The following is a 23,028-nucleotide window of genomic DNA, read 5'->3' on the forward strand; positions in this document are numbered from 1 at the left end:
TACATAGCTCCATCCTTAATTCAGACATTGTGACATACTGATACACAATGTTTAGCTGGTGATTTATCGTGATGTTGAAAACCAGATCTCGCCCAGCCCTACTTGTTGCAGCAGGAGGGGGACACATCCAGGCCTCTTCACCAGCTGGACTCATCTCTGCCTCTTGGCTTCCTCCTCTCCTGCATCAGCTTCTGCCTCTGATTTTGGACTCTTCTCTGACACAGACTTCCCCTGCTCCCTAAGCCCTGTTACCTCTCCAGCCTCTGACACCTCCTCCTCATCCCAGTCTTCTCCTGCTGACGCCTCATCGTCCCAACCCCAGTCCCCAGGCTCTGAGGCTTCTTCCCCTGGGGCTTCACCAGCTGGTTCCTCCCACTATTCCTTTGCCTCCAACCAGTCTGTGGCATCAGGGCATCACCCCATTTGCCCCAAGGGACCAGCTCCGCTACTGGCAACGTGCAATGCTACCTGCATGTTTCCTGGGGCCCTTCCAGCTCTACAGTTCAAGGCTTCTGTACCCTTCCCTGTCCCCCTGGGGGAGCCTTTCCTCCGGCATGAGTGGCCTCAATGTTTCTGGCACTACCTTCCTCGAGCAGCAGGGCAGGACCAGACACCCACAACTCTGTCAGTCAAGCCACAACCTCAGAAATGCTTGTGATGCAGTTTCCCTCTGCCCTGATGGCCTCTGCCCCTTGCAAGGGTAGCGTCTCCTTACGCGAGGGCAGCCCAAGGAGGCCCTGGGCCCTCAAGGGCTGGGCAAAGTTCCCCGTGTCCCTGGCATTATTGCTGTGAGAGCCCCAGCCTCTGAGCAGGTAATCCAATGGCACCAGGTGCTGGAAGGTCTCTGTGGCAAAGTAATAGGCCAGGGGGTCCAGGGCAGCGTTTGCGCAGGCCAGAAGCAGGGCGCACTGGTAGGCCGTGTCCAAGCACTCCCCCTGCAGCTGTGGTGCCTGGTACAGAAGAACCACCATGTGGTAAGGCAAGAAGCAGCCCAGGAAGATCCCCACGTTGGCTACCACCATATGACGGATCTTCGTGCCATTGACCAGCTCCATCTGAACGGCCCCGCTCCGGTGCACGGCACGCAGGAGCTGGCAGGAGCAGGTCACCATGATGGCCAGCGGCAGGGCAAAGGCGAGTGCCATGGCGCTGGGGACCCCGCGGGCTGTGATGTAGTGGGGGCGTTCGTCGAAGCAGAGCAGGCGCTGCCCCTTCTCCCTCTGTGTGACGTAGGTGGGGATGGTCCCCGCGATGCTCAAGGCCCACACCCCTGCGCAGATGTACCTGGCCTGCTGGCGCACAGCTTGGGCCCTGGGACTGAGCGGGAAGCAGACGGCCAGGCAGCGGTCCCAGCTGAGGCAGGTCAGCAGGAAGATGCTGCCATACATGTTGACCAGGAGCAGCAGGCCCACGCCTTCGCAAAGCAGCTGAGGCAGCTGAGGCCGCCAGCCGTAGAAGCACGCCCTCAGCGGCAGCGAGGCCAGAAGCAGCAGGTCGCAGGCCACCAGGTTCTTCATGTAGGTGATGGTGATGGAGCGCCCGGCATGGCCCAAGACAAAGATGCACAGCGCCGCAATGTTCAGAGGGAGGCCGACCACAAAGATAAGTGCATACATGCCAGCAAAGGCCTGGTCGGCTGGACGGGTACAGTTGGTGCAATTTGGGCTCATTGCTGCCAGTCTCTGGTAGGGCTGTGGCACACTCTGGAGTGCTGTGGGAAGCCTGCAGCTCACAGCTGCTGACCAGCACCCGCTCCCTGGAGAAAGGAGACAAGCCCACCATTTACGGGGTTAGGTTTTTATTGGCTGTCTGTTGCTTGTTTATTTAGAATCATAGAACTGCAGAGTTAGAAGGGACCACAAGGGACAGTTAGTCCACCCCCCTGCAATGCAGGAATCTCAGCTGAAGAATCCCTGGCAGATGGCCACCCAACCTCTACCTAAGCCTCTCCAACAAAGGAGAGTCCACCATCTTCCGAGGGAGTCTGTTCCACTGTCAAACGGCTCTTAATGACATAAAGTTATTCTTAATGTTTAGCCAGAATCTCCTTCCTTGTCATTTGAATCCACTAGTTCCTCTGGAGCAGGAGAAAGCAAGTTTGCTCTGTCTTCCATGTAAAAGCTCTTAAAATATTTGAAGATGCCTCTCATATCATCGCTCAGCTTTCTCTTCTTCAGGCTAAACAAAGGGAAGAAATAGTCCTGCTCTATTCTGCCTTGGTTGGGGCTTCCTGTTTCCAGCGTTGAGAAATGGCAGATTCGTGCCAGTAATTCAGGGTTGATGTGGGGGTAATTAGCTGCGGCAGACTCCCCAGGGTGGGGGAGGACTGTTTCATAGACCTGCAGACCGTCTGAAGGTGCAAGTGGTAGGATGCTGGGTCCCAGAGCACGGCATGGCTGGCACTCTCCGAAGTCATTCTCTTAAGCCAGAAATATCTCTTTAATAAAATAATTAGATTTGGACAATAAACAGACATAGTCTGAACCGAAGAAGATTGAGAAAAAACCTGCAGAACTGTACACTCCCTGGTGTTTAAGCTCGGACTTCAAAGAGATTCTCATCATGGTGTTTGGATTTACGGAGGTGATTGGTACGTTCTTTACTAAGCTTTACTTAGACATGAAAGACTTGATAAAGATAAAACAAAATAAAATAAAAAATCCCTTCCAGTAGCACCTTAGAGACCAACTAAGTTTGTTCTTGGTATGAGCTTTCGTGTGCATGCACACTTCTTCAGATACACTGAAACGGAAGTCACCAGACCCTTAAATACAGTGAGGGAGTGGGGAGGGGTATTACTCAGAAGGGTGGTGGGAATGGGTGATCAGCTGATAGGTGTGGAAAACCTGTTAACGACTGCAATTTTTACAGGGTCTTACAGGGAAAGGCAAGGGGTGAGCCTCAGGATTCTTCTTGTTGTTGTTTAGGATCCCTTTTTGGCCACTTGCATTTCTTTGCCTCAAGTTTTGTGTTCCTTTTGGTTCCCTTAATGTGGGTGGCATTTTGGTTTTCTTAAGAAAGCCTCTCACAGCTTATCTGATTCTGTTTGCTAACCACAAAAGCATCCTCTGGGCCCTTGTGATATCTTCCCTGATATGCTGAACTTCTAACTGCATTTTTACAACTCCCAAGCCTCTCCTCCTCCTCCTTTTTTATTTCTGAGAACTTTGAGGAGCTTGACCCTCTGGACTTTGCTCCTCAGCTTCCTTTTTGCCATGTCAGGGCTCCTCTCTTGAAGCCTAATGTGACTGTGCTGGGTTCTCTTGCCAAGTCTACATTTAACTCTATATTGCTTTGGTGCATAGTGGTCCCTGCATAATAATAATAATAATAATAATAATAATAATAATAATAATAATAATAATAATAATAATATAAAATTCATACCCCACCAATCCGGCTGGGCTTCCCCAGCCACTCTGGGTGGCTTCCAACAGAATATTAAAAACACAATAAAACTTCCCTAAACAGGGCTGCCTTCAGATGTCTTCTAAAAGTCAGATAGTTGTTTATTTCCTTGACATCTGGTGGGAGGGCGCTCCACAGGGCAGGCGCCACCACCGAGAAGGCCCTTTGCCTGGCTCCCTGTAACCTCTCTGCAGACACTCACACAGGACATTCACTGCCTTCACTGGTTCTGATTTAAAAGAAAGGTAGAGCTGGGTTTCATCCACATACTGATGAACACCCACCCCAAACTGGATCAACAACACTTAATATCTCACACCAGATCCTGGGTGCCATGGCCTCCAGCTGTTCTAGGACCCTGAGGGTACCTAGAAATTGTGCCTCTTTGTCCTGTTCCCAGCCTCTCTCTTAGTATATAATGACTTTCAACAACTCGGGACCAATTTTCCTACAAGATTGCCTTTTCGTGCATTTTCACTTGGTGGAAATGGCACTTTTTAACATGCCACATTACCTGCACTGTGTCGGTAAGAACCTGCTTGTTTAGTGTAGTAGCACTGACACTTTGGAGCTCCCTAAGGATACCCAGATGTTTATAAAGTTTTCAGGAGTTTTAATTTGTTTTAGTCTATTTGATTGTGTGTTTTAACTTTTTATATTACGTTTGTAATTTTTTAGTGATTTAGTTTTATCTTTTTTGTAAACCACTTTGAGTTTTTCCCCTACAATCGAGTGGCATGCATATTTTATTAAAACAAGTCAGTGATGTCCTCCTAACAAATTGTAAATTCTGCATTGTTTTTAGTAAAAGGATGGAATGCACCTGCATGTACACAAAGAGGGGCAGTCACGAGAACCACTGACCTTTGTCTGGAGGAGAGGGACAGGGCAACCTTGGGTTTCCTGGAGGCCGTCTGGAGGAAGCAGCCATTGTCCAACTTCTCTCTCTCTTTTTAAAATCATCTTTATTCATTTTCCAATAAAAACAGCCAATTAACATATAATCCAATTAAAAACTATAAATTAAAATTAAAACTACAACCAAATTACAGTGCAAATTTTTTCATGCTCCCCACAGTCTGGACCTCTGAAGTATACCTCCAATCTTTGTTCCTGCCCTCTTCTGTTGTTCTCATATTTTCCACATTCCAATCTTAATGCTTCTCCGTCCCTGGCTAAGCGATTCTCAATCATGTCAGAAATCATATATCCTTTCATCCATCAAGTACAGCTTTGTTTATGTATATATATTTTTCCAACTGTCTATTTACCAGCACAGTTTTTCCTGACTTCATTCCAATCTTCCAATCCGGGCTTTTGACCAAGTCTGTCGTTTGAAGTTTAATGACGCAACAGCTCCCAAGTTGTTAAGTTATTCCAACTCAGGCTGTTGTCCAAGCCTGTCTTAATTTATTGACACAGTGACTTCTGTTGAGCATACTGTTTGCAATATTGCAATGTAAATAAACTGTATTCCACAGATATAAGTCATTTGGCGATCGATCAGCTTCCCCGGAGACCACACAACCCTCCTGGGCCCTAGAAAGGGGGTTGCTAGACATCCATTTAGCCTTCTGTCTTGTGCATAATGAAGAAATTCTGCAAACAGTTGCTCTGTATGTTATCCCAAAATGTTGTCTCAAGTCATTATAAAGTCAACTAGGAAGTATTTCCTACTTCCCTTGAAAAAGGGTGGAATTCTCATTTTTCTGTACTGCGTCATATTAACAAGTGCCATCTTGTTATTTTGGCCACCTCATGAGAAGAGAAGACTCCCCAGAAAAGACTCCCATGTTGGGAAAGATGGAGGGCACAAGGAGAAGGGGACGACAGAGGATGAGATGGTTGGACAGTGATCTCAAAGTGACTAGCATGAGTTTGGCCAAACTGCGGGAGGCAGTGAAAGATAGGCGTGCTTGGTGTGCTCTGGTCCATGGGGTCACAAACAGTCAGACACGACTGAACGACTAAACAACAACAGTCTTGTTTCTTGCTTTGTCCTTATCAAGTCTTTAAAGTCTAAGTAAAGCTGCGCAAATACTTAATTATAAATAGACGTCCATGTATACTTTCAAAAAATAATAATAATTTGGTCTTCTTAATGAGGCTTGGCATAGAAGAAAAATTGTAGGTATTGAGTGGGGGGGGGGGAGACCATACTAATCACCTCTGTAAATCCAAACACCATGATGAGAATCTCTTTGAAGTCTGAGCTTGAACACCAGGGAGTGTACAGTTCTGCAGGTTTTTTCTCAATCTTCTTTGTTCCAGACTATAACTGTTTATTGTCCAAATCTAATTATTTTATCAAACAGATATTTCTGGCTTATGAGAGTGACTTTGGAGGGTGCCAGCCATGTCATGCTCTGGGACCCACCTTAATGGAAGCTGACAATCTTGGACGGCGTGCAGGAATCCGAGACAGTCCTCCCCCACCCTGGGGAGTCTGCCAGGGCTAATTACCCCCGTATCAACCCTGAATTACTGGCACAACTGACTCATGTGGGAGTCCGCCATTTCTCACTGCTGGAAACAGGAAGCTCTTGTCCAGCTTCTCTTCTGCCTGGGGGAACTGTGTTTGTGGGGCTGCCCCATCACCCCCATCCTCTCTGATCCTGCTTTGGGCCAGCCAGCCAGCACCTGCCTTCCATGGGAAGGAATGGCGATGGAGCTGAGAGGCAGCCAGGCTCCTGCCTCTGCCTGCTGAGCCTGGGCAGGGGGTGGCTGGGGTGCCTCCCTCTTCTTTGAGGCTTCACACCAGCAGCCTCCCTGCTAGACAGGAGAAGGGGCTCTCCCCCCCCCATTTCCCACAAAACTTACTTCACATCTGAGAGGAGCCAGTTGCAGAGGGGAGAAGCGGCTTCATGGGAGCAAGGGCCACCACCTGCTTGCACATCTTCAGCAGATCTACTCTGGCTTCCTGCTTCTCAAAATGTCAAGGTTGAAGGAAGCAACCCCCCCCCGCCCCCGCTGGGCAGAAACCACATCCCTGGGAAGTCATCTCACAGAGGAGGCGGTAGTTGCCTCAGAGGAGCAAGGTTGCGCTTTCAGAACATTTTCTGTTAGCTGTGCCTGGGTGCTGGGGGTGGGCAGGGAGAGAGCAGAGAGCGCAAAGAACTGAAGAACTCATGTGAACCACAAAGGAAGCCATTTGTGGCCTGTTGGAGGGCCTGTGGCAGCCATGAGACTAGCTCGCGGGGCAAGCCAGAACTCCACATGCAAGTAGTGGGGGCTATAGGAGGCTTGTTGTTCAAAACACATATGGCTGACACAATTTGAGCAGGAACCAGGGACAGGATGTTACCTTTAAATGCGCAGGGATTGTTTCAATATTAAATTCAACAGATGCTGTGAAAGAGGAAACGGTGTCCGCACAGATGCCCCAAAGCCAGCAACAGAGAATATGAATTGCAGTTTAGGGTGTCTCCTCTGTGGGAGGACAGTCAACTCTCTTGGCAGCTGAAATGATGCTCCCAGACTGGAATGCTTGCATCTATTTGTGGCCACATCTATGCCTCCCTCCTGCCCAAATAGTCAAGTGGGCTCTCTTTGCAGACACACTATCAGGTGAACACCCTAGAAATTTGCGTAATAGTAGCATGAATATGCCCCTTCCTATTTTTAAAAAGCATATCTGCTTAGCCCCACCCCATAAACAGCATGCACCACCCTGGGTTGTCTGTCCTATGTGATGAAAGCTTGGGAGGCAGCCGATTTACATTTACCCTATTAGGGTTGTTAGGAGTTGACATGCGGCCAGCAGTCACTCTTGGTCGCACGCTGAACTAATCTGCAGGGTGGCAGGGGTGGGGAATATCAATAGCTGAAACACAGACAAGAATGTCAGAGAATCATAGAATTGTAGAGCTGGAAGGGACCCCAAGGGTTATCTAGTCCAATCCTCTACAATGCAGGAAGCTCAACTAAAGCATCTTTGACAGATGGCCATCCAACATCTGCTTAAAAACCACCAAGGAAAGCGAGAAAGTTTCACTGCCAAAGGGCTCTTATTGTTGGCAAGTTCCTTCTGGTGTTTAGTTGAAATCTTTCCTGTCACTTGAAGCCATGGGTTTGAGTCCTACCCATCAAAGCAGGATAAAACAAGCTTGCTCCATCTTTCATGGGACAGCCCTTGAGATATTGGAAGATATCCAATACCCATGGCTTCAAGTTACAGGAAAGATGGGATGCAGGTGGCACAGTGGTCTAAACTACTGAGCCTCTTGGGCTTGCAGATCATAAGGTCGGCAGTTAGAATCTGCACAATGGGGTGAACGCCCGTTGCTCTGTCCCAGTTCCTGCCAACCTAGCAGTTTGAAATCATACCAGCATGAGTAGATAAATAGGTACCGCTGAAGCGGGAAGGTAAACGTGACTCATAGAAGTAGAAGGCCCAGGGATCGCTCTGAGTGTTTAGAACTACAGAATCGATTTGAGGTGCTCTCCCTTAACATGGAAGACGAGGAACAGACTCCATTTGAAGATCTCTCCCTCATCACAGTTGATCAGGAATATGAAGATGAGCACCAAAGTCAGTCCTCCGGGAATATGCAGGTAACCTTGGAAGAGACAGCACATGGAAGAATCCCAACCAAGCCTATGAAGAGGCGTGTAGTGGTGATAGGGGATTCCCTACTGAGGGGTACAGAAGCAGTGATCTGTGGGCCTGACAAGATGTCTCGAGAGGTGTGCTGTCTCCCCAGGGCCAAGATCAAAGATGTAACAGAACGGCTGCAAGGAATCATAAAACCCACTGACAAATACCCCTTCCTTTTGGTCCATGTGGGAACCAATGACACTGCAAGCCATAGCCTCCAGAAGATCAAAAGTGATTATAAGGCTCTGGGCAGGAAGTTGAAGCAATTAAATGCACAAATTGTCATCTCATCTGTCCTCCCAGTTGAACGACATGGTCCAGGGAGAGGGGGAGAAATAGGGGAAGTGAACAACTGGCTTCGCAAATGGTGCAAACAGGAACGGTTTGGATTCTTAGATCACGGTCTGCAGTTTCTTGAAGATGGATTTCTGGCAAGTTATGGGCTGCACCTCACAAGGGTTGGAAGGAATGTTTTTGCCATGAAACTCAAAAACCTCATCAGGAGGGCTTTAAACTGACTTATGTGGGGGAGGGAGACAGTGGTCCTGAAGGTAGGAGTCTATCAAGTACTGAAGATGATCATCCAAATGTCAAGGACCAAATGGAGCAAACAGCACGCAGACCTAGTGGTGGGAGGAAAATATCCTCAAATAAGAGCCATGGGGGAATGATCAATGGTCTTCAATGTCTGTATACTAATGCACAGAGCATGGGAAATAAACAAGATGAACTTGAGCTCTTGGTACAGAAAACTAAATATGACATAATAGGCATCACTGAAACCTGGTGGGATGAGTCTCATGATTGGAATGTAGTAATAGAGGGATACAATCTATTTCAGAGAAATAGACCAAACAGGAAAGGAGGAGGAGTAGCGTTATATGTCAGGGATGTGTATACCTGTGAAGAGATCCAGGATTTGAAACTCCAAAGCCAAGTTGAGGGTATCTGGCTCAAAATTAAGGGAGAGAAAAATAACAGTGATCTCATTGTGGGAGTTTACTATAGACCCCCAAGCCAAACTGAGGACACAGATGATGCCTTCCTGGAACTGAGGGCCAAGCATTCAAAAGGAAGTGAGATAGTAGTAATGGGGGATTTCAACTACCCTGATATTTGTTGGATGTCAAACTCAGCCAAGAGCATAAGGTCGAACAGATTCCTCACTGGCCTTGCAGACAATTTCATTGTCCAGAAAGTGGGAGAAGCAACAAGAGGATCAGCCATTTTAGATTTGGTCCTAACCAATAGTGATGACCTGGTTAGTGGGGTAGAAGTGGCAGGATCATTAGGTGGGAGTGACCATGCTCTACTGGAGTTTATTATACAGTGGAAAGGAGCAACCAAGCATACTAAGACTCAAATTCTAGACTTTAAGAAAGCTGACTTCAGAAAACTTAGGGAAATGCTGGGTGAAATCCCATGGACAGAAATACTAAAAGGGAAGGGAGTTCATGATGGTTGGCAGCTTGTTAAAAGGGAGATATTAAAAGCACAACTTCAGGCAATACCAGTGAGACGGAAACATGGAAGGTGCCTAAAGAAGCCAGGGTGGCTATCTAAAGAACTTTTAATTGAGTTAAGATTTAAAAGGGATATGTACAAAAAATGGAAAAAGGGGGAAACCACCAGAGAGGAATTCAAACAAATAGCCAGCACGTGTAGAGACAAAGTCAGAAAAGCTAAAGCACAGAATGAACTCAGGCTTGCTAGAGAGGTTAAAAGCAACAAAAAGGGCTTTTATGGGTATGTCCGTAGCAAAAGGAAGAACAAGGAAACAGTGGGGTCACTTAGAGGAGAAATTGGTGAAATGCGAACAGGGGACAGAGAAAGGGCAGAACTCCTCAATGCCTTCTTTGCCTCAGTCTTCTCCAAGAAAGAAAACAATGCCCGACCTGAAGAATATGGAGCAGATGATTCAGCAGGGGAAACACAGCCCAGAATAAGTAAGGAGGTAGTACAGGAATACTTGGCTAATTTAGATGTATTCAAGTCTCCAGGGCCAGATGAACTACATCCAAGAGTATTAAAAGAACTGGCAGAGGTGATTTCAGGATGGGTGACACCTGGCTTGAGAGCAGTACACGTGAAAATGATCTAGGAGTCTTGGTAGACCACAAACTTGACATGAGTCAACAGTGTGATGCAGCAGCTAAAAAATCCAATGCAATTCTGGGCTGCATCAATAGGAGTATAGTGTCTAGATCAAGGGAGGTAATAGTACCACTATATTCTGCTCTGGTCAGACCTCACCTGGAATACTGTGTCCAGTTCTGGGCACCAAAGTTCAAGAAGGATACTGACAAGCTGGAACATGTCCAGAAGAGGGCAACCAAAATGGTCAAAGGCCTGGAAACAATGCCTTATGAGGAACGGCTTAGGGAGCTGGTTATGTTTAGCCTGGAGAAATGAAGGTTAAGGGGTGATATGATAGCCATGTTCAAATATATAAAAGGATGTCATCTAGAGGAGGGTGAAAGGTTGTTTTCTGCTGCTCCAGAGAACCGGACACGGGGCAATGGATTCAAACTACAAGAAAGAAGATTCCACCTAAACATTAGGAACAACTTCCTGACAGTGAGAGGTGTTCGGCAGTGGAATTTGCTGCCAAGGAGTGTGGTGGAGTCTCCTTCTTTGGAGGTCTTTAAGCAGAGGCTTGACAGCCATCTGTCAGGAATGCTTTGATGGTGTTTCCTGCTTGGCAGGGGGTTGGACTGGATGGCCCTTGTGGTCTCTTCCAACTCTATGATTCCATGATTCTATTATGCTAAACCGTGTTTCCATGTGCTCTGTTTTCCATCACGGTATCCCATTGTGCCAGAAGTGGTTTAGTCCTGCTGGCCACATGACCCGGAAAGCTGTCTGTGGACAAAGGCTAGCTCCCTTGGTCTCAAAATAGAGATGAGTGCCACACCCCATAGTCGAATTTGACTGGACTTAACTGTCCAGGGGTCCTTTACCTTTACCTTTTTTTTACCCTATCTCCTCTCTGTTTCCTCTTTCCCTGGCTAAACATACCCAACTCCTTCAACAGAGAGAAGTTTCCTTCCTGGTTCACAATACTAGAGTGCATAGTAATTGAGTGAAGCTGAATGCTGGAAGATTCAGGGTGGACAGAGGCATTTCTTCACACAGCACAAGAGGTCGTGACGGCCACCAACTTCTGTGGCTTTACAAAGGACGAGGCAACCAGGGGCTCCTAGCAATGATGGCTCCACATTATCTCCGGTCTCAGAGGTTGCTGCAGATTGCAAGTGTGGAGAGTTGTTGTTGCACTCAGGTCCTGCTTGTGCCGTATTCAGTGCTCTGGTATTCAGAGGAGTCCCACCTGCAGCTGTGGAAGCAGAATGCAGCCATTGTGGCTAGTAGCCACGGGTCAGCCAAAAAGTGCCATGAAACAGCACAGAAGTCTATATGAAAAACGATTTCAGGGACTTCCGGCAAGGGCACCATTGCCAGCGGTTGGGAGCTGCCTCGGTTCCGAGGCAGCTCCGATTCCCCCAGGGGCTAGGAGTCCCACAACCGCGCTGCGGGCTCCGGTAAGCCGCGGGAAGAGCGTCCTGCGGTCTGGGCACTCCGGCGGGCCCCATTTGCGCCGTCCCATTCTCGGGCTTCCCTTGTAAAAGGGAGGCTCGAGTGAATGGGCTCCGACGCGGGGCTGTGGAGGTGGTCCCCAACCGGGGGAATCAAGCGGCAGCTAGCCGCTGGCATTTGCGCGCCCCATTCTTGCTCATTTGGACTGAAAGAAGGACTCCGTAACCCGTAAGTACGGATTCAATTGGCACCTAAAATTGACTAATTGGATTGCGGAGAGAAACGTCAAAGAGGAAGTCCGTTTCTCTCCCCTGTGGTAAAAAATAAAGTAACAATGGATCTGGCTGTTGCTACTTTTGGCTGTTACAAAGTTTTACGTTGATGCTTTTGATTTTCTAAGAAACCCCTGTTAGGGGCTGATTGAGAACTTTGAACTATTTCTTCTAAGAGACTGTGGAATATAACACGAAAAAGTTTTGCACTCTGATCAGGGGGAAATGGCGGCTGTAATTTGAGACGTGAAGATGGAAAAGTACTGAACTTTGTTATTTCCTGCCTACTTCTGACCTTTTTGGTATCGTTCCCACAGTGTCTTCAGATCCAGCAATGGGTTTAGAACAAAGAAAAATTCTTCAACAATTAGACCTGTTGGAACAGAATGTTATTGAGAGATTTTTTGAGATTGGAATGGCTCTTAAGAATCTGGCTAAGGATTTTAAAGAAGCAATTAGTGAGGGATATTCTCCAGGGATTTCATCTGAAGTAAAGAAGACGCAAGTACGAAAAGAAGAAAAGTCTGGCGGATGTGAGAGGTCCGGGACTGGTTATCGAGATCTTATAACGGCTTTCTGGGGTGGGAGCCCAGAAAAGCTGGAACAACAATCCTGGGAATTACAATTTGATCTGCAGAGTGGTGTGGAGATGCCTGGTGACAATGAACAATTTTCTTTGAAGAATCTAGTAAAGACATTCTGGGACAATGCATTGGACTTTGGATATCAAGAAAAAGAGGACACTTTGGATTTTGGTTTAGGAAAAGGATGGAGAGAAGGCTGGTGGGTGATTGTGATGGGAAGAGGGGAAATGGTAAGAAGGGGGTAGGGTAAAAGGAGTTATGAGTTTAATTGGGAAGGCTTACCACGGTACCCCAACGTCAGAGAGTAAAATTAATTTGGAAAAGAGAAGAAATATCTAGGTTTTTTATGATAATGTGTGGGGTTATTATTGTATAAGGTAGAAATTAGAAATAATAAGAGCAACAGTGTTATCGAATTAAGAGAAAGAAAGGATATAAGAAGTGAAGATTTGAAATATGATGTTATTTTTGATAATTAGAAGTTATATGATATAAGATGCTGAGATGAAGACTAAGAATATTGGTGAATGCATAGTTAAAGTAGTTATAAAGTTACTAAAGTAAATTAGAACTGAATGCAGGAGAGAGGACGGGGGAAGTCCCCCTTATAGAAGATTTGAAATAAGAGTATAATTAATAGTTGGTGTGTTCCTGTGTGTGAGGTATGTATTAGTTTTCTTTTGTTATGTTATTTGTAGTATTTGTTTTTATTTGAATGTTTGTTATTATTTGCTATTTTCTTTTTTGTTGTATTTGTTTTTTGTGTGGAAAAACCAATAAATTTTTGTTTAAAAAAAAAACGATTTCAGCTTCTCAGGGAACAGTCAGAAGGGGATTGACAGAGAGGTAATGTGAGGTGGCTTCCTGCTTACTTGTGCTCCATGTGAATTTGGTGTCTTTTTTCCTCCTGGGGGGCAGTTTGTTTTTTTCAAAAACCTCGCTTCCAGAAGCTGTTACCAAGCTTGTCTGTTGCATACCTGCAACCATTCTGCAGGACAGTGACAGATCTACAATTATGGGACCCTGAAGCTTGAACTGTTATGGGGGGGCGGGGAGGCCTTCACAATCAGCAATGAGTTCTGGGTCATCCCTGTGACCACCTTCAAGAGAGTCATTCTATAACAGATCACCAGTTTGTTTGTTTTTTAAATCTCAGATATGGATTAAAATGGCTGTTCTGGATTTTCTCACCTGTCCAAGTCACTGGGGTGAATAAAAATGTCTGATGCCTTATAATTATTGAGCCCCACATTGGGTGAAAGATTCCTTCCTTGGAGGGGGTTGAACTAGATGACCCTCAGGTTCCTTCCAGTTCTATGAATTCATTATTCTATATGTCTATGGAGGGTGATGATAACAACAACAACAACAACAACAACAACAATTTATTTGAACCCCGTCCATCTGGTTGGGTTTCCCCAGCCACTCTGAGCGGCTTCCAACAAAGATTAAAGATACATTAAAATGTCACATATCAAAAACTTCCCTAAACAGGGCTGCCTTCAGATGTCTTCTAAATGTCAGGTAGTTGTTTATCTTTTTGACATCTGATGGGAGGGCGTTCCACAGGGCGGGCGCCACCACCGAGAAGGCCCTCTGCCTGGTTCCCTGTAACTTGGTTCTCGCAGTGAGGGAACCGTCAGAAGGCCCTCGGCGCTGGACCTCAGTTCCGGGCAGAACAGTGGGGGTGGAGATGCTCCTTCAGGTATACTGGGCTGAAGCCATTTAGGGCTTTAAAGGTCAACACCAACACTTTGAATTGTGCTCGGAAACATACTGGGAGCCAATGTAGGTTAGGGGGCTTGGGTTTAGGGTTGGGGTGAGGGTTAGAGTTAGAGCAGGGTAATAATAATAATAATAATAATAATAATAATAATAATAATAATAATAATAATAATAAATTTATTTATTTATTTATGCCCTGCCCATCAGGCTGGGTTTCCCCGGCGACTCTGGGCAACTTCCAACAGAATATTAAAATGCAATAATATATTAAACATTGAAAGCTTCCCTAAACAGGGCTGCCTTCAGATGTCTTCTAAAAGTCTGGTAGTAGTTTTTCTCTTTGACATCTTTGAATTGTGCTCGGAAATGTACTGGGAGCCAACGTAGGTTTTTCAAGATCGGTGTTATGTGGTCTCGGTGGCTGCTCCCAGTCTCCAGTCTAGTTGCCGCATTCTGGATTAGTTGTTGTTTCTGGGTCACCTTTAAAGGTAGCCCCACGTAGAGCGCATTGCAGTAATCCAAGTGAGAGATAACTAGAGCATGTACCACTCTGGCGAGACAGTCTGCAGGCAGGTAGGGTCTCAGCCTGTGTACCAGATGGAGCTGGTAAACAGCTGCCCTGGACACAGAATTAACCTGCGCCTCCATGGACAGCTGTGAGTCCAAAATGACTCCCAGGCTGCGCATCTGGTCCTTCAGGGGCACAGTTACCCCATTCAGGACCAGGAAATCCCCCACACCCGCTCGCACCCTGTCCCCCAAAAGCAGTACTTGTCTTGTCAGGATTCAACCTCAATCTGTTAGCCATCCATCCTCCAACCGCCTCCAGGCACTCACACAGGACCTTCACTGCCTTCACTGGTTCTGATTTGAAAGAGAGGTAGAGCTGGGTATCATCCGCATACAGATGAACACCCAGCCCAAACCCCCTGATGATCTCTCCCAGCGGCTTCATATAGATATTAAAAAGCATGGGGGAAGAGTACGGAACCCTGAGGCACCCCACAAGTGAGAGCCCAGGGGTCTCATCCCCCCCCCACTCTCTGGACACGGCCCAGGAGGAAGGAGCGGAACCACTGTATAACAGTGCCCCCAGAAAAGGAGAGAAAGGTTCCTTCCAGTTCTATGGATTTATGATTCTATATGTCTATGGGGGGTGAAAAGGAGAGAAATGTTCTATACATGCATGAAGCATCGTTGAAACATGAAATAAAACCTAGAAAAGACCACAGTCAATATAATATTCCATCATAGACACCTATGAGAATACATAATACATGAAGCACATTTTATAAAATACTCTTTATTCCAGTCTTGCAGGGGGTTGCACTAGATGCCCCTTGTGGTCCCTTTTAATTCTAAGATTCTATTATTCTTTTTTCTGGTTTTTCAAGCAACATATTCACATCCTGAGAGTTTCCTAGCTATATCATTTTCTGGAGAAAAGATGGAGTGCTCTGCAGCAGAATGGCCAACTAACTGCCTTGGCATCACCTGACTCTTCAACTTTGGGATTGTCGAAAGAAAGACCACCCAGAATTAATCCCTTTGAGACATGTGAATTTTTTAAAGCAATGTGAACCCAAGTCAGGCCCCCTCTGGGATTCAGTTTCAGATTTTTCAAGGAAGATCCACCTCGGTCTATGCCAGGGGTCCCCAAACTAAGGCCCGGGGGGCAAATGCGGCCCAATCGCCTTCTAAATCCGGCCCGCGGACGGTCCAGGAATCAGCGTATTTTTACATGAGTAGAATGTGTCCTTTTATTTAAAATGCATCTCTGGGTTATTTGTGGGGCCTGCCTGGTGTTTTTACATGAGTAGAATGTGTGCTTTTATTTAAAATGCATTTCTCGGTTATTTCTGGGGCATAGGAATTCGTTCTTCTTCTTCTTCTTTTTTCAAAATATAGTCCGGCCCCCCACAAGGTCTGAGGGACAGTGGACCAGCCCCCTGCTGAAAAAGTTTGCTGACCCCTGGTCTATGCCCTGCAAGTGGGACCTGGACTCCACCCATTGCGGTGGCCCATGAGATGCCCATGGGGAGTGCAAAGGGAACCCTGCCACCCCCACCTGGGCCCTGGCTTGGTCTGGCTGCCCCCTTCAGACCCCACCTCTCCCCCTGTCTCCATCTCTCCTCCCCATCTCACCCCCAGGGGCAGCAGGCTGCTAAGCAGCAGGGGTATCCCAGGCCCCTCACCACACGCCTCCCCTGGCCAGGCTGCTAATCCTCCAGGGTGCAATTCAGGGCCCGGAAGCCAGGCAGTGTCACCCGCCCCAGCCGGGCCAAGTCATCCAATGAGCCCTGGTTCATGCGGCGAACGAGGTCCTTCTCAAAGAGCAGCGGGTGGTAGGCGCCCAGCGTGCAGGCCTCGTCCACAAAGTCCTGGTAGTAGTGGCAACGCGGAGACTGGCGCTGCGAGGGCAGGAACTCGTAGACATGGACCAGGTCACAGAGCGACAACATCAGCACTGTCCCTGGAAGAGGGAGAGATGGAGGTGGGGCCACTGCAAAGAAGGACCTTCAGGGCCAGGAAGAAACCTCTTTCACCTGGGCTGGAAAGTTGGTGCTTGATGAGTCCCCCTGAGCATGGGCAAAGTGCCTCACTCTTCATGCCACCCCTACCCCCCAACCAGTGAGAGGAAGGAAAGCAGGCACAGAGGAGCTCTGGGTAAAAAGGGAGGAATAGGAAGGGTGCCTCTTAGCCACTCAAAGGGGAGCACCCTTGGGAGACACAGGGGAGGGGAGTGCCTTCCTTACCAAGCAGTCCTGAGGAGGGTGGGTTCCGCTGTACTGCCTCAGGTGCCCCTTCCTGCACCAGCCCCCAGAGCTGCCACTGCACCCGCGGGTGCAGCAGGTGGAAGAGCTGTTGGGGCCTCTGGGAGCGCACCGCGCGGAAGGGTCTGAAGATGGGGTAGTCAGGAGCCTCGAACCACTGCCGGGAGAGGGAGAAAGGGGAGTGCGGAGCAGAGCAGAGCTTCACCTCACCCCACCATCTTTGGTGCAAAGGTCTTTTTCTCAGGGGCGTTCTTAGCCCCTTGGCTGCCGGGGGCGGGAAGCCAAGAGGCACCCCTGGGGGTGGGGCATTGCGGTGCGTGCATGCGTGCATCATGATGTCATGAGCAGCCGCTGCACGAAGGGGTGCTGGGCGGCGGATTCGGGAGTCTTTGCAGGCTGCAAAGACTCCCAAATCCGCCACCCGGGCTCCCTTGGCAGAGCGCAAGTCGGGGCAGGGAGAGGGATGGGCCAGAGAGGAGGGGTGTCCCTCCTTGCTGGCCCGCCCCTCTCCATGCCCCGGCTCCGCAAGCCAGCCAGCAGCGGAGCTCAGCAAAGAGGCAAGGGGCGGGCCAGCGAGGAAGGTATGGCACCCCAACACGCTGGCCCGCCCCTTGCCTCCATGCCAAGCTCCGCCGCTGGAAGGGGGGGCCATTTTCAGCGCTGCCGGGGCGGAGCCGCAGGGGCAGCCAGCGAGGGGGGGTGCCACCCCGGCAGTGTCAAAAATAGCCTAAAAAGAAAAAAAAAGAAAAAAAATAAGTAAAAAAAAAGCCCAGAGGGTGGGGTCGCCCCACGATGTGTCACCCCCAGCAGGGGCGCTGCCCAGGGCCCCCCCGCCTACTCCACCCCTCCCTTGCTACGCCTCTGCTCTTTCTCAAGGAGCCAAATGTGGCTCTTGATATCCTCCTAGCTGTGGCATTCACCCTTCAAGCCAGAGGGAAGTTGCAGGGAGTTCCCCTGACAGCCAGCAGGAGGCGCCAGAGAGCCCAAAACCAGCATCCAAAGCCCCTTGCCCGAATTCTAATCCTGACATTTGCTGTAGCCCATGAAATCCTGGGAGTGTAATTCACAGAGGATGCCCCTGCCCTCCCCTGGCACCCACGGATCTCGTCCTGCCCCAAGCACAAGGCAGAGAGAGGGTCTCACCTCCTGCAGGTCCCCTGGGAAAGGGGCTGGGTCCCAGGCAACCAAGGCTCCCTGCGCATAGAGTTGGTCATCCAGAAAGTGCTGCTCAGGAGAAGCCATCAGCTGTGGGGTAGAAGGCAGGGGGGGGGGTCAGAACTGGCCTGACTCCAGGATCCCAGAAAGTTGTTCAGATGGAATCAGAGGAGAAGTCCCCAAGGTTGCTGGCCCTTAGGTGCAGCCTAGTTAGACATGTAGGTTTCTTGCCCAGAGCCCAAAAATGCCTGCCCAGGGATGACTGAAGCCTAGCAGGGAAGGGCAGGCTGGCTGGCAGAGGGCAGCCCCACCTTTCTCTGCACTTCCAGAGAGGCCATCCTTCCCTCTTCTATCCTCTTGTTGCTCCCCTGAGAGAAATTATGCCTTTTACTCTAAGCTGCTTGGCACCTTCTGCTGCTCATATTGCACCTGCTCATATTGCACACACACACACACACACACACACACACACCTTCCACCTGCAGAGGAGCAGCATGGGGGTGACTTCTGTGGGCAAGGCCCCTTGATGCCACGTCCAAAGCCCTGGCAGTGCACAGGTGCCCCTGAGCCAGAGCGCAAACTCACACTGGAGCTGGCGAAGGCAATAACGTCAGCGCCATCACTCTTGGGTAACATTGAGACAAGAGCTCTTGGTCCTACTGTGTGCTTTCATTGGTTTACCAGTGCCACCAGCATCCTGTGCTGTCAACAACTGTTCCTTGCGAACGGTTCCTTGACCCAGGGCAGGTGTTCATTGCCGAGATGAGAGCATTATTCACCAATCTGCTGGTAAGCAGCTGAAGGTGTGCCTTTTTATGGAAGCTCTGCTGATCACTGGCTGTGATTTTTGCCTCCCACTGCCATTCAACTCTCACCTGAAGACATGGACCGGAGTTCACAAAAGTTCATCTCATAATTAATAACATTTCCTAGTTTTGAAGGTGCCTCAAGCCTCTTTACAACAGTGGGCTTCAGCACACCCTAGAACTGGAGGGCGGGGGTTGTGGCTACAGAGCAGTCCAAAGCTCATAACCCCACACACTACAGTCCCACTAGGCTGCCCCCAATTGGCTCTTCCCTTTATCTGACCCAAACCCATATCCACACCCTGCTGTTCTCTCCCAGCCACCCCCCTTTCATTGCCTACCTGGGAATTCACGAGGCGGATGGTAGTTTTGGTGCCCACGTCCTGCTCATAGCCAGTAGTTGGGGCTCCGTTGAAACGAAGAACAGCATCATGGGAGTCTAAGAGGAGGAGGAAGAAAATTAAAGCCAGGGGGAGGGAGAGCAGGCAAACCCCTACCCAACCAGGGCCCTTCTTAGACCTGCAGCTCCCTTCCTGTGGAGGGGGGCAGCCAGCCATGCTGGGGGCCCCTGCTCAAGATGTGCCCCAGGGTAGCTGCATCAACAGGGGAACAAGAGGGCCCACTTCAAGCAGACTCCCATAAAGACCAGATAGTTACCCATTATTTCAGTATTCTTCTTCTTTTTATCATTACGTAACTGTAAAGTATTGCTAGGAGTATCCACCTGAGTCTTTGCCAACAGAAATGCACTGCTAACATTTCTAGGGTGTGAAATGAGCTCCTTCTGTGAGAACTCAGATGGAATTTTACACAAAAGGCACAACCTGCAGGGGTGTTGGAGAGAACAGACCCAAGGGGATCCGAGAACCTCCTGCTGCTAAACTACTTGAAAGAGAGATGAGAAATCCAGGTATACTAGGTGGGATATGAAGGGAACAACCCCTATCAGTAGCTAGTAGCCACAAGGGCTCTGCTTTGGCTCCCCAGTCAGAGGCAGCAGCCATGCTCTGAATCCCAGCAGGATTCAGGAAGAGAGACTTGGGGATCCTGTTCTCAGATCCTGTTTGTGAGCTTCCCATAACAGGCACCAGGATGCAGGCCTAGATGGGCCACTGGCCTGATCCTGCAGTCTCTTCTTTTGCTCTGAAATCCAGCTAGTCTCCCGCTTGGACTACTGCAATGCACTCTATGTGGGGCTACCTTTGAAGGTGACCCGGAAACTGCAATTAATCCAGAACGTGGCAGCTAGACTGGTGACTGGGAGTGGCCGGCGGGACCACATAACACCGGTCCTGAGAGATCTACATTGGCTCCCAGTACATTTACGAGCACAATTCAAAGTGTTGGTGATGACCTTTAAAGCCCTAAACGGCCTTGGTCCTGTATACCTGAAGGAGTGTCTCCACCCCCATCGTTCAGGCCGGACACTGAGGTCCAGCGCCGAGGGCCTTCTGTCGGTTCCCTCACTGCGAGAAGCAAAGCTACAGGGAACCAGGCAGAGGGCCTTCTCGGTAGTGGCGCCTGCCCTGTGGAACGGCCTCCCATCAGAGGTCAAGGGAATAAACAACTACCTGACATTCAGAAAATACCTGAAGACAGCCCTGTATAGGGAAGTTTTTAATCTGTGATATTTTAAATGTATTTTAATATTTGATGGAAGCCGCCCAGAGTGGCTGAGGAGACCCAGCCAGATGGGCGGGGTACAAATTATTATTATTATTATTATTATTATTATTATTATTATTACTATAGCTGGGTGACTTCCTCAAATGGGAAAGGTAGGTTGCTTCATGCTCCCGGGTGCCAGGACGCATGGCGCCCTCTCCTGAAGGGCAAGACACCCCCCCCCCACCCCCCTGGAGGCTGTGCCAGAGCCACCGCCGGGATTCTCCCCCCCTCCCTCCCTCCAGAGCACTCACCAATCTCCTTGCCCAGTCCAGAGCCCAACATGGAGCCAGCAGAGCTGACAACGGCACACTTCCCCAGGGGGGCCAGCTCCTGCCTCAGGCTCCTGTGAGGCAGCAGCCCCCTCCACTCTGGGTCTGCAAAGGGCCCCTCGTCCCCCAGGAGTGTGGTCACTGCCACACGACTCTGGAGCTGGCACAAGAGCTCTGTTCCAGTTGCATTGGGGTTCCCTCCGCGCTGCGTGGTGGCCTCCGGAGGCACCCGGTACTTGTTCATGGCTTGGTAGTTCTGGAAGACTTGCTGAAGGCGGGGGCCCAGCACCCCCGAAGAGAGTTTCTTCTGCCAGGCAGCCCAGGGCAGGGGCTGCAACTGGACAGTCATCCTGGAGCCCCTCCAGGACCTGCCCAGCCCCTCTGCAAGGCGATGCCAGAATCTCCACAGGCCAGAGAGGAAGAAGTGCCACAACGGAGCCTGCTGGGCAGAGGAAAGGCCCCGGTTGGCAGACCCAGCACCCAGGAGCCGCTGAAGAGTCTGGTTGCTTCCGGAGGGTGGCTGGAGGCTCCGGGAGATAGCAGCAGCTGCAGAGGTCGGGGGTCCTCCTGCCCCATGGTGGGCCAAGCGCAGCATGAGCCCAGACTGCAGGCAGAGCAAGGAGAGTGTGGCCAGGCAGAGCAGAGCAAAGCTCAGCCAGGCACAGCCCTGTCCCCATCGCCAGGGGGGGCGCAGGCAGCACCAGGGGTCCACAAGCCTGTGGAGAGATGGGCACAGCAAGGTGAGACACCTGGGGGTGCCATGGCTCAGTCCTTTGGCCACAGGGTTGGCTACGTGGCTGGAGCAGCAAAGTGCTTGTCAGGGCACAACGGCAGCCTGGTTGAAGCAGCTCAAGGCAGACTGGCACCCCCCCCCCCCCCCCCAGCAAACAGTTTCCTATGCAGGCCCCATGTAACTGCCCTCTTCATCCTCCAGGCATGTCAAACTGTTTTTAAAAGTTACCAGAATTGCCATTGCCATTCTTTTGTGGCAATGAATTCCACAAGTACACACTGTGAAAAGGAACATTTGATTTTATTTGGTCTGAATGTATGGCTAATACATTTCCCTGGGTGACCAAGAGATCCCCCTCTCTCCACATCCTCTCTGCATTTTAAATCCCATTCCCCCACCCCACCCCAAAGAACCCTAAACGTTGTAAACTGTCCTCGCAGGGGAGGTCCTGGAACGTTTTCCAGCTCCTTTCTGAGGGGCATCGACCAGACCTTCCTCGATGGCTTCTGCTCCAGAGACTTGGTGGGTGGGGTCCTCATCTCTGAAGAAGGCCTTTTTCAGGGGCGAGGTTTGACCTTTCTATTTCCCATCTATAAAATGGACAAAGCCTCGAGCCCGCTAAGGCCTTGGCCGTCTGGCCAGACTCGGCGCGGCTTCTGCAAAGGGAAATTCTGCAGCAGCCGCTTCGGGGGAGAAGGGCAAGAAAGTGGGGCAGCCCCACGCCCGCGGCCCCGCTGCCAGCTTTTAGTCCCGGCAACCCATTCCTCTGTCCAAGGCTCCGGAGGAAAGCCAACAGGCGGGAGCCCGAGGGCCAGAGCGCATCCGGAGCCGGAGAAAAAGTCCTGTCCTCTGCGCGCCGCTGCGCACCTGGTGCCGCCGGTCTCCAGCTTAGGGACCTCCCGGCTAGAGACGCGCGGCAGGAACAACAATCAGACTGCACCGCCCGCGATGCTTGGCGGTGGGCGCCTCCCTCCCCCTCCCTCGCAACCCCCCACCCGGGCCAGAGGGCTGGGCTGCCCCAAGTGGAGGGGGACCCCGCCGCTCACCTTCTCCGCCGCCGCATCACCGCGCTGGCTCTGGGCACCAGCTGCAGCAGTGGGCGGGGCAATGCATCCCCAGCAGAGGCCACGTGCTTGGCCCCCCGAGAGCCCGCCGCTACCTCCTTTCCAAGCCGGATTGCTGCGCTCGGCCTCTTTTGCCCTTGAGGCGGCGGACTTTGCCCCCACGGTGCAAAGAGCATCTGTTAGAAGCCCCATTCCCAGCATCTTCGCACTCCTGTCTCAGCGCCGTCTACACCGGCTTGCTCGTGTTCACGGAAGGGAAGATGGCAGGATCCCCGGGAACTGGCTCTATGGGGAGCTGTCTTCAAGCACCAGGCTTGTCGGCAGACCTCCTCTGCATTGCAAAGATATCTGCGAGCGTGTCGTGAGGGCTGCCCACATCAACCCTGCCATGTGGGAATCCCTTGCAGGCAACCTCAGTGCCTGCAGAAAGTCAGGTCGT

The 23,028-nt window shown here is 50.1% G+C and overlaps 2 protein-coding genes across 2 annotated transcripts; both read right to left on the reverse strand.

Annotated features, from left to right (window-relative positions):
- Positions 1–629: 629 nt before the first annotated feature.
- On the reverse strand, positions 630–1,670 carry LOC117044694 (lysophosphatidic acid receptor 6-like). Its single transcript, XM_033145505.1, has one exon. It carries the CDS (start codon positions 1,668–1,670, stop codon positions 630–632), a length of 1,041 nt encoding a protein of 346 aa, XP_033001396.1.
- Positions 1,671–16,252: 14,582 nt separating this feature from the next.
- On the reverse strand, positions 16,253–22,632 carry LOC117044503 (beta-galactoside alpha-2,6-sialyltransferase 1-like). Its single transcript, XM_033145317.1, has 6 exons — positions 22,572–22,632; positions 20,775–21,508; positions 19,197–19,294; positions 18,038–18,139; positions 16,877–17,051; positions 16,253–16,593 (listed from the first exon to the last, which is right to left on the reverse strand). Exons 1-6 carry the CDS (start codon positions 22,586–22,588, stop codon positions 16,340–16,342), a joined length of 1,380 nt encoding a protein of 459 aa, XP_033001208.1. The 5' UTR covers positions 22,589–22,632; the 3' UTR covers positions 16,253–16,339.
- Positions 22,633–23,028: the final 396 nt, after the last annotated feature.

This window comes from Lacerta agilis, chromosome 3, assembly GCF_009819535.1.
Source record: "Lacerta agilis isolate rLacAgi1 chromosome 3, rLacAgi1.pri, whole genome shotgun sequence".
Lineage (NCBI taxonomy): Eukaryota > Metazoa > Chordata > Lepidosauria > Squamata > Lacertidae > Lacerta > Lacerta agilis.

Bases quoted from the DNA above. Each gene is read 5' to 3' on its own strand.
- LOC117044694 (XM_033145505.1), bottom strand. From the start codon at position 1,670: ATGAGCCCAAATTGCACCAACTGTACCCGTCCAGCCGACCAGGCCTTT.
- LOC117044503 (XM_033145317.1), bottom strand. The intron at 19,295-20,774 runs GTGAGTGCTCTG...TCCTCCTCTTAG, and splicing joins TGGACTGGGCAAGGAGATTG to ACTCCCATGATGCTGTTCTT. The intron at 18,140-19,196 runs GTAGGCAATGAA...TCTACCCCACAG, and splicing joins TCCGCCTCGTGAATTCCCAG to CTGATGGCTTCTCCTGAGCA.